At 42.7% G+C, this 10335-nt stretch overlaps 1 protein-coding gene across 2 annotated transcripts; it reads left to right on the plus strand.

The window, feature by feature from the left end:
• The first annotated feature begins 326 nt into the window (after nucleotides 1–326).
• LOC311142180 (low density lipoprotein receptor adapter protein 1-like) lies at nucleotides 327–3223 on the plus strand. 2 transcript variants are annotated; one of them, XM_084177773.1, is made up of 3 exons: nucleotides 327–556; nucleotides 1553–2301; nucleotides 2503–3223. In XM_084177773.1, the coding sequence occupies exons 2-3, from the start codon at nucleotides 1677–1679 to the stop codon at nucleotides 2622–2624; spliced, it is 747 nt and encodes a 248-aa protein (XP_084033899.1). In that variant the 5' UTR covers nucleotides 327–556; nucleotides 1553–1676; the 3' UTR covers nucleotides 2625–3223. The 2 variants fall into 2 exon arrangements, with proteins under 2 accessions (XP_084033899.1, XP_084033900.1); XM_084177774.1 differs by having other exon boundaries at nucleotides 328–556; nucleotides 2499–3223.
• The last annotated feature ends 7112 nt before the right edge of the window (nucleotides 3224–10335 follow it).

The raw sequence follows: 10335 nt of genomic DNA on the forward strand, positions 1-10335 counted from the left end.
TTAATCCATGTTAGAATAAGGGTGTAATGTAACAAAATGTGGAAAAAGTCAAGGGGTCTGAATACTTTCCGAATGCGCTGTAGAAGTGCATTTAGTGGGAACCTATTATAAAAACGAATTATAAACATTATTACAGCCTATGCTGTTTTGGGGAAAACAGTAGTTACATACATACAGATACTATGGGTCAATTATAAAGCTGGACACTGATACCAACAAGGGTCAGAGTGTAATATTCCCCATCTCTAAAAAAAAGAACGTAAATCCTTCAGATTATTTTTTGCACTGCACAGAGGTTGCCTTACCTCCCGCCCCCTTCTCCCCTTCTCTCCCTTCTCCCTCACACTATCAAGTGGCCACTTCACATAACTTATCTACCGCTGTAGGAGACTTCACGGTACACTGATGGAGCCCTTTCGCAACAAAAACATTACTGTGAAGAATTATTGTAAAGCTATTGGACTTTATGACATACTTTCGGATACATCGAAAGTAGGCTACTTTTTCTTTGGACTTTTTTAACCATTGTAGGGTAAGCGACAGGAGTGGACACAAAGTAAGTGAAATGCTTAAATAAACCAATAGATCTGTATAATTTTATGAAAGATTATGAGTAACTTGTGTAACATTTCTACCCCTTACATATTGATCTTGTTTTGCTCATTTGGGCTTCTACAATCACACTTAAACACCTTTGCTGCACACCACCAGAAAGTGCAGATAAGGATTTTGTGACGACGGCAGCATGGGGGCTGTTTTCGAATTTGAACCATGCAGAGAAGCTAGTGAAATGGGACTGTCTGCCCATTACTCTACTGTTTTGGGGAAATGATCATATAATTTTATAAGACGCATGAAGTTAAGGCAAATAGCTGTATATAGGCCCACAGTTTAAAGACAATATACTTAAAAATGCAATTGTTACTTGCCCAAAATTGAGCCTCTAATTGCGGTGTTATTGTTTTATTTTTAAAAGCCTAGAAGTTGATAATTGTATTGTAATAACTACTGTACTTCCAAGATTGATCGTATTATTTCATTATTTCCATATAGTATTTTTCCAATGATCTGTTTTGATGATTGTTTTGCTGATGTAAATATATAGACTTTAAAGATGACGGAAATACTGCAACTGTATAAATATACTGTACATTCATGTTTGAGATAATCAAATGTACAACATACATACAGCCAGGTGGAGGTGGAGCGCCATAGTAGTTTCCTCAGTTTGAACTCTGGAACTTACATTAAAAGCCATCATTAGAGGGTTGATAAAAGAAGAATGGGCTAAGAAAAGAGAGGGAGGAAGTACATGATGTACTGAAGATATCTTCATTCTGCTAAAACAATGGAAGAACATTTTGGGCCAGATTCCCGGACACAGATTATGTTTAGATAAAGCCTAAAAAGCATCTCCATTCAAATTGCTTTTTTTTGTCCAGGATTTTGTTTGATATGTGTCCGGGAATCCGACCCTTTAAGCTGCTAAGAACTACAACTTTCTTCGCTACACTAATTCATCTTTATTCTAACTTTATTTGTTTACCCCCAGGTGCAGTGAGTGAATAACTTTCTACCGGGTTTAATAACAGAGGCTTCTAGGAAAAGAACAGCAACCAAGGGTTCTGAAGTCTGAACGCACCCTGGTCCTGACCTTTGACCTCTGACCTCTAGCCATGTCTCAGAGTAACCCCTCCTTCCAGCTCATCCAGACTCTGAGGAAGTCTCCCGCTGTGTTCCGCCGCCGGTTCCACCTCCGGCCCGACCGCATCGCCACCCTCTCCCACGGGGACCCCCTCTACAAGGTGCACTACCTGGGCACCAAGAAAATCTACTCCCTGGATTTGGAGCAGGCCCAGGGGGCCATAGACCTGATGCTCCAGCAGCTGGCCCCGGAGGCCCCTGAGAAACTGGGCAAGGAGCACGCTCTGGTGGTGCGGCGTCGTTACATAGAGGTGAAGGAGATTGCCACGGGGAGACAGCTCACTAAGACCTATCTGAGTGACATAGCGTTCTGCGCGGCTGACACCAAGCACCCCAATGTGTTCCTGTACATCTGTAAGCAGCAAGGCCAGCAGCTGCAGTTACAGTGCAGGGTATTCTGGTGCACCAGTGCTGAGAGAGCTAAGGACATCACCGCCTGTCTGGCAAGGAGCTTTCAAACGGCTCTCAGTGATTGGCAGGGTGCCGAGACCACTCACATGGAGGAAGGGGCGGGATCATCGGAGGTGGATCGACTGTCAGTCAACACGAGTCTTCATCCTAATACCTCCTCCGCTCTATCAGGAGATCTAAGGACAGGTGAGAGTGTTTTGAGACGATTTTGTCATTACTATTCTGTAGGTTACTGGTGTTTGAAATTGATGATGTTTGTGTCAAAGTCAACTTTTAAATATATTTGCATGTATTTGAGAATGAATGTGTCCCTTTGAGTTCTACAGAGGCTTCAACAAAGTGCACTTGGTGTTGTTAACGGTCCTGTTTGTCTGTTTGTGAAGACAGGTCGCTGGAGGAGGAGGAGGGGGGGTGTGGCTACTCTGTGTCTTCTCAGAGCGATGAGGGGGAATGAGAGGACATGCTGCACCCCCACCATCACCAATGACGGCACACAGTCAACCATTTGATATTTGACTTTGACTCTATCTCTGCCAACTGATAATGTATTGGGCATAGCAGAGACTCACTAGCTCCTGCAGTGCCCACCAGTGTTGAAGAATGGACCACTGCCAAACTAAGCTTGGAGCCCAGAACTACATTTTATGTGTGCGTTGGCCAGCTAAGGGTGTGAATCAAAAGCCCCACATGCCACAGAGCACCCCTTGTATCACCACCAACAGGATCATTGTGTTTACCCCTGAGTATTATTTTGGCTTGGTGTGAACTGGACTCCCTCTACTCAGTAGTGTATGTTTCCCTCTGGTAGTAATTTAGCATCATCTTATGACAAACATGAAGACACCTAGACAGGGACAAGAGCATACTAGGTATTTATTTACTTTCACCCCATTGAGCTAACTAAACTTGTGTCTGTAACTAGGTTTCCATCCAATTGGTGACAGATTTTCATACGAATATTTTTAAATCAGTATAAAAACAGCACATTTCTTCACCAGAGATGTGTTTCCATCAAATAATGTAGTGCACATAAAAATAACTTTTTCTGTTAAATTCCTGTGTACCGAATAAAAAATACAAGTTAAATGGGTTTCCATCGCATTTTCAATTCTACTGATGGTTTTGTTACAGAGAAAATTGACTTATATAGCGTGTGTGCCTACTCTGGTATTGGCACGTTCGCTCTAGCCAACAGCTGGCATAATACAGTACGGGTATAGACTACATGATGAGATTATTATGGACAAAATTATTTGTATTTATCAAACGGCAGCCAAGCATCGATCATTATGTCACCAGCATAAGACCCTCAATATTTATTGGAAAGGCGCATTTTTTATTTTATTTTTATTTCACCTTTATTTAACCAGGTAAGCCAGTTGAGAACAAGTTCTCATTTACAACTGCGACCTGGCCAAGATAAAGCATAGCAGTGCGATAAAAACAACAACACAGAGTTACATATGGGGTAAAAAAACAAAGTCAAAAAATACAACAGAAAATATATATACAGTGTGTGCAAATGTAGCAAGTTATGGAGGTAAGGCAATAAATAGGCTATAGTGCAAAATAATTACAATTAGTATTAACACTGGAATGCTAGATGTGCAAGAGATTATGTGCAAATAGAGATACTGGGGTGCAAAAGAGCAAAATAAATAACAATATAGGGATGCGGTAGTTGGGTGGGCTAATTTCAGATGGGCTGTGTACAGGTGCAGTGATCGGTAAGGTGCTTTGACAACTGATGCTTAAAGTTAGTGAGGGAGATAAGAGTCTCCAGCTTCAGAGATTTTTGCAATTCGTTCCAGTCATTGGCAGCAGAGAACTGGAAGGAATGGCGGCCAAAGGAGGTGTTGGCTTTGGGAATGACCAGTGAGATATACTTGCTGGAGCGCAGACTACGGGTGGGTGCTGCTATGGTGACCAATGAGCTAAGATAAGGCGGGGATTTGCCTAGCAGTGATTTATAGATGGCCTGGAGCCAGTGGGTTTGACGACGAACATGTAGTGAGGACCAGCCAACAAGAGCGTACAGGTCACATTGGTGGGTAGTGTATGGGGCTTTGGAGACAAAACGGATGGCACTGTGATAGACTACATCCAATTTGCTGAGTAGAGTGTTGGAGGCTATTTTGTAAATGGCATCGCCGAAGTCAAGGATCGGTAGGATAGTCAGTTTTACGAGGGCATGTTTGGCAGCATGAGTGAAGGAGGCTTTGTTGCGAAATAGGAAGCAAATTCTAGATTTAACTTTGGATTGGAGATTCTTAATGTGAGTCTGGAAGGAGAGTTTACAGTCTAACCAGACACCTAGGTATTTGTAGTTGTCCACATACTCTAGGTCAGACCCGTCGAGAGTGGTGATTCTAGTCGGGTGGGCGGGTGCCAGCAGCGTTCGATTGAAGAGCATGCATTTAGTTTTACTAGTGTTTAAGAGCAGTTGGAGGCTACTGAAGGAGTGTTGTATGGCATTGAAGCTTGTTTGGAGGTTTGTTAACACAGTGTCCAATGAAGGGCCAGATGTATACAAAATGGTGTCGTCTGCGTAGAGGTGGATCTGAGAGTCACCAGCAGCAAGAGCGACATCATTGATATACACGGAGAAAAGAGTCGGCCCAAGAATTGAACCCTGTGGCACCCCCATAGAGACTGCCATAGGTCCAGACAACAGGCCCTCCGATTTGACACATTGAACTCTATCTGAGAAGTAGTTGGTGAACCAGGCGAGGCAGTCATTTGAGAAACCAAGGCTATTTAGTCTGCCAATAAGAATGCGGTGGTTGACAGAGTCGAAAGCCTTGGCCAGGTCGATGAAGACGGCTGCACAGTACTGTCTATTATCGATCGCGGTTATAATATCGTTTAGGACCTTGAGCGTGGCTGAAGTGCACCCATGACCAGCTCGGAAACCGGATTGCATAGCGGAGAAGGTACGGTGGGATTCGAAATGGTCGGTGATCTGTTTGTTAACTTGGCTATCAAATACTTTCGAAAGGCAGGGCAGGATGGATATAGGTCTGTAACAGTTTGGATCTAGAGTGTCACCCCCTTTGAAGAGGGGGATGACCGCGGCAGCTTTCCAATCTCTGGGGATCTCAGACGTTACGAAAGAGAGGTTGAACAGACTAGTAATAGGGGTTGCGACAATTTCGGCGGCTAGTTTTAGAAAGAAAGGGTCCAGATTGTCTAGCCCAGCTGATTTGTAGGGGTCCAGATTTTGCAGCTCTTTCAGAACATCAGCTGTCTGAATTTGTGTGAAGGAGAAGCGGGGGGGGCATGGGCAAGTTGCAGCGGAGGGTGCAGAGTTGGTGGCCGGGGTAGTGGTAGCCAGGTGGAAAGCATGACCAGCCGTAGCAAAATGCTTGTTGAAATTCTCAATTTTTGTAGATTTATCGGTGGTGATAGTGTTTCCTAGCCTCAGTGCAGTGGGCAGCTGGGAGGAAGTGCTCTAATTCTCCATGGACTTTACAGTGTCCCAAAACTTTTTGGAGTTAGTGCTACAGGATGCAAATTTCTGTTTGAAAAAGTTAGCCTTTGCTTTCCTGACTGCTTGTGTATATTGGTTCCTAACTTCCCTGAAAAGTTGCATATCGCGGGGGCTATTTGATGCTAATGCAGTACGGCACAGGATGTTTTTGTGCTGGTCAAGGGCAGTCAAGTCTGAGGAGAACCAGGGGCTATATCTGTTCTTAGTTCTGTATTTTTTGAATGGGGCATGTTTATTTAAGATTGAGAGGAAATTACTTTTAAAGAACAACCAGGCATCCTCTACTGACGGAATGAGATCTATATCCATCCAGGATACCTGGGCCAGGTCAATTAGAAAGGCCTGCTCGCTAAAGTGTTTTAGGGAGCGTTTGACAGTGATGAGGGGTGATCGTTTGACCGCGGACCCGTTACGGACGCAGGCAATAAGGCAGTGATCGCTGAGATCCTGGTTGAAGACAGCGGAGGTGTATTTAGAGGGTAAGTTAGTCAGGATGATATCTATGAGGGTACCCATGTTTACGGATTTAGGGTTGTACCTGGTAGGTTCGTTGATCATTTGCGTGAGATTGAGGGCATCTAGTTTGGATTGCAGGATGGCCGGGGTATTAAGCATATCCCAATTTAGGTCACCAAGCAGTACGAACTCTGAGGATAAATGGGGGGCAATCAATTCACATATGGTGTCCAGGGCACAGCTGGGGGCTGAGGGGGGTCTGTAGCAAGCAGCAACAGTGAGAGACTTATTTCTGGAAAGGTGGATTTTTAGAAGTAGAAGCTCAAACTGTTTGGGCACAGACCTGGATAGTATGATAGAGCTCTGCAGGCTATCTCTACAGTAGATTGTAACTCCACCCCCTTTGGCAGTTCTATCTAGACGGAAAATGTTATAGTTGGGGATGGAAATTTCAGAATTTTTGGTGGCCTTCCTAAACCAGGATTCAGACACTGCTAGAACATCAGGGTTGGCGGAGTGTGCTAACGCAGTGAATAACTCAAACTTAGGAAGTAGACTTCTGATATTTACATGCAGGAAACCAAGGCTTTTGCGATTACAGAAGTCAGCAAATGATAGCGCCTGGGGAGTAGGAGTGATACTGAGGGCTGCAGGGCCTGGGTTAGCCTCTACATCACCGGAGGAACAGAGGAGGACTAGAATAAGGATACGGCTAAAGGCTTTAAGAACTGGTCTTCTAGTGCGTTGGGTACATAGAATAAAGGGGGCAGATTTCCGGGCGTTGTAGAAAAGATTCAGGGCATTATGTACAGACAACGATATGGAAGGATATGAGTAAAGTCGAGGTAAACCTAAGCGTTGGGTAACAATGAAAGAGATAGCATCACTGGAGCCAAAAGGAGAACCTTTAGGGAACGTTGCTATTTTGGAAAGGTAGAAACACATTGTTCTGAAAACGTTCAAAAAACCTCATAAAATAACGTTATTTTTTGGTGAATTAGAACTTTTACGTAACGTTCCCCTGTGGTTCCTGTTTGGTTGTTGGGAAAAAAAACGTTCTGGGAACATTGCATATCTAATGGCCATATTGGATAGTTAAAACGCTGAAAGAGGAGATAAAGTGTGTGGAGGTGAGTGCACATCATTTATTCCACCCCCCCAAAAAAACAAAAAACGACATGTTTTGAACTCTTCTATAGAAACTGATTATTTTAACATCACTTTCTGTTGACTTTACTACTACAATAGAAACTCACCGGACAGTTTATTAGGTACCCTGTTCACGAAAATTGATTGCTCCTACAGCTATTAGTCCGCTTATCTAATCTCTTGGCTACCGTTTTTCCTTTTTTTACAGATGAAGCAATTGTGGGACACCACCACTTGTGAACACCTACTCAACCGCTAAGGTAAATGTCTTACAGTAACTTGATAACATTGAAGAATTCACATTTGGACCTTTTTTTGGACCTTATTTTGTAGTGCCATACTTTAGAGCCTGAACTTTCAAATGAAGTCTGACATACATTAGATGTCTGTTAATGTTAACGTGATTAATTTAGTCTCAGATGTCTCTCCACCCAACCGTAACGCAAGACAGCAGAGGTAAATGGCTTACAGTAACTTCCTATATTTATAAACCGTATTTTGTGGCGTCAGCTTTCAAAGGAAGCGTGACATACAGTACATTAGACATCTGTTAACAGACATCTCTCCACCCAACCGTACCGCAACAGTCCCAGTCTCTCCACTCGTCCTGCAGTCTCTCCACCCAGAGGAGGACCTGCCCTCTGTGACAGTAAATAAACACTGAAGCATACAAATTGAGGAAAAATATAATGTTCATTGTGAGATTAAAGCGAATCAAATCAAATCAAATGTAATTTGCCGAATACAACAGTTGTAGACCTTACAGTGAAATGCTTACTTACAAGACCTTAACCAACAAGGCAGTTTTAACAAAAATAAGTGTTAAGTAAAAAAATAATAATAGATAAGTAAACAAATTTAAAAATAGGGAGGCTAGGCTATATACAGGGGGTACTGGTACAGAGTCAATGTGCAGGGGCACAGGTTAGTCGAGGTAATATGTACATGTGGGTAGAGTTAACCTCTACGGGATCGGTATCCCGTATACGGGACGGTTGAGCTAACGTGCGCTAATGTGATTAGCATGACTGTTGTAAGTAACAGCAAACTTTCCAGGACATAGACATGTCTTATATGGGCAGAAAGCTTAAATTCTTGTTAATCTAACTGCACTGTCCAATTTACAGTAGCTATTACAGTGAGAAGATACCATGCTATTGTTTGAGGAGAGTGCACAACAACAAAAAACTTATCACGGCAACTGGTTTGATACATTCACCTCTGAAGGTAAATCATGTACTTACATTCAATAATCTTGCTCCAATTTGTCATCCTAAGGGTCCCGGAGATTAAATGTAGCATAGTTTTGTTAGATAAAATAAATTGTTATATTCAAATGTAGGAACTGGGTTCTACAGTTTGAACCACTGCTGTCTCTGGTTCCACACCCACCCCGCCCGGCCATCTAGATGTGTGAAAGTTAGTGTATAAGCTAATGATCCATCATGTGTGACATTCCTGGGTGTGTGTAAACTTACATTTTGTATTACCATATCATTTTTGTATGTTCTCTATTGTTATGTACCTGAAAATGTATCAATTGACCAATTCGGCACATTTGGGCAGACCTGATACAAAATAGTCCAGTATTGCAATGCCTCACTTGGATCAATCTGAAACTTTGCACACACACTGCTGCCATCTAGTGGCCAAAATCTAAATTGCGCCTAAACTGCAATATTATATTGTGGCCTTTCTCTTGCATTTCAAAGATGATGGAACAAAAAAAATAATAGAAAACGCATGTCCTTGGTCCTTATCTTTTACCAGATCTAATGTGTTATATTCTCCTACATTTATTTAACATTTTCACATACTTCAAAGTGTTTCCTTTCAAATGGTATCAAGAATTTGGCTCTGGCTAAGAGCGTCTGCAAAATGACGTTAATGTGCCCTTGAGCAAGGCACTTAACCCTAATTGCTCCTGTAAGTCGCTCTGGATAAGAGCGTCTGCTAAATGACTAAAATGTAAAATGTAAATGTAAAATTTGCATATCTTTGCTTCAGGTCCTGAGCTACAGATTTGGGTAAGTCATTTTAGGTGAAAATTGAAAAGGTCAGATCCTTAAGAGGTTAAAGTGACTATGCATAGATAATAAACAGAGAGTAGCAGCAGCGTAAAACAGGGGGTGGGGTGGGGAGGACAATGCAAATAGTCTGGGTAGCAATGATTAGCTGTTCAGGAGTCTTATGGCTTGGGGGTAGAAGCTGTTAAGAAGCCTTTTGACCTAGACTTGGTGCTCCGGTACCGCTTGCCGTGCTAGAATCCTTAATAGAAACCATAAAAAAGCTCCCCGCCTCCATTTTGGTATAAAGCTGAGGGATGGGCCTGTTCATAGACAGATTATCTTTTTCTGTTGCATTTCTCTTATTTATTCCTACAATCCTGTCTCCATAACTCCCCTTATGTATGTTGTTACTATAGGAGCGTGCCAACTTAACCCTCCCGTTGTCCTAGGGTCAAAATGACCCGCCACTGTGTTGAACCAACTTTCTTTAATTTTTATATTTTTTGGATCATTTGTGAGAAGGAGGCAGTGATACTTTCTTTAGGTTTTGTTTCAGCGTTAGCCATTGAGCAATGAGATTTCAGTGGCAGCTTTCATGTCGCCCCTCATGTCGCTCCTCTCCTCACTGCTTTTAAACATAGAGGGCACTAGTACATTTACATTTAAGTCATTTAGCTGACGCTCTTATCCAGAGCGACTTACAAATTGGTGCATTCAACTTAGGGTATTGCTAGATATTTGATGTCCAGTTTAATAATAATAATAATAATATGCCATTTAGCAGACGCTTTTATCCAAAGCGACTTACAGTCATGCGTGCATACATTCTTGTGTATGGGTGGTCCCGGGGATCGAACCCACTACCTTGGCGTTACAAGCGCCGTGCTCTACCAGCTGAGCTACAGAGGACCACAGCTGCCTACTTTTCCCGGTCAGGGTTCTGCTGAGGTTCTGCTCCCAGTCTGCTTTCTGACCAATACAGCATTCTCTCTCTCATCACCTTTGTGTGTATGTGACATGATTTGTGTTATGTCCTAATTCTCTTCCTCGGGGGTTCAGCTCGAGATCCAAATTAGGAATTAACTGTCCTCCAACGTCCCAAATTAAGAAGAAATA

The sequence above is a fragment of the Coregonus lavaretus genome, assembly GCF_964263955.1.
Source record: "Coregonus lavaretus genome assembly, chromosome: 15".
Taxonomy (NCBI): domain Eukaryota; kingdom Metazoa; phylum Chordata; class Actinopteri; order Salmoniformes; family Salmonidae; genus Coregonus; species Coregonus lavaretus.

Coding starts and splice junctions, on each gene's coding strand:
- LOC311142180 (XM_084177773.1), top strand. CDS start 1,677: ATGTCTCAGAGTAACCCCTCCTTCCAGCTCATCCAGACTCTGAGGAAG. Junction 2,302..2,502: donor ATCAGGAGATCTAAGGACAG/GTGAGAGTGTTT, acceptor TTGTGAAGACAG/GTCGCTGGAGGAGGAGGAGG.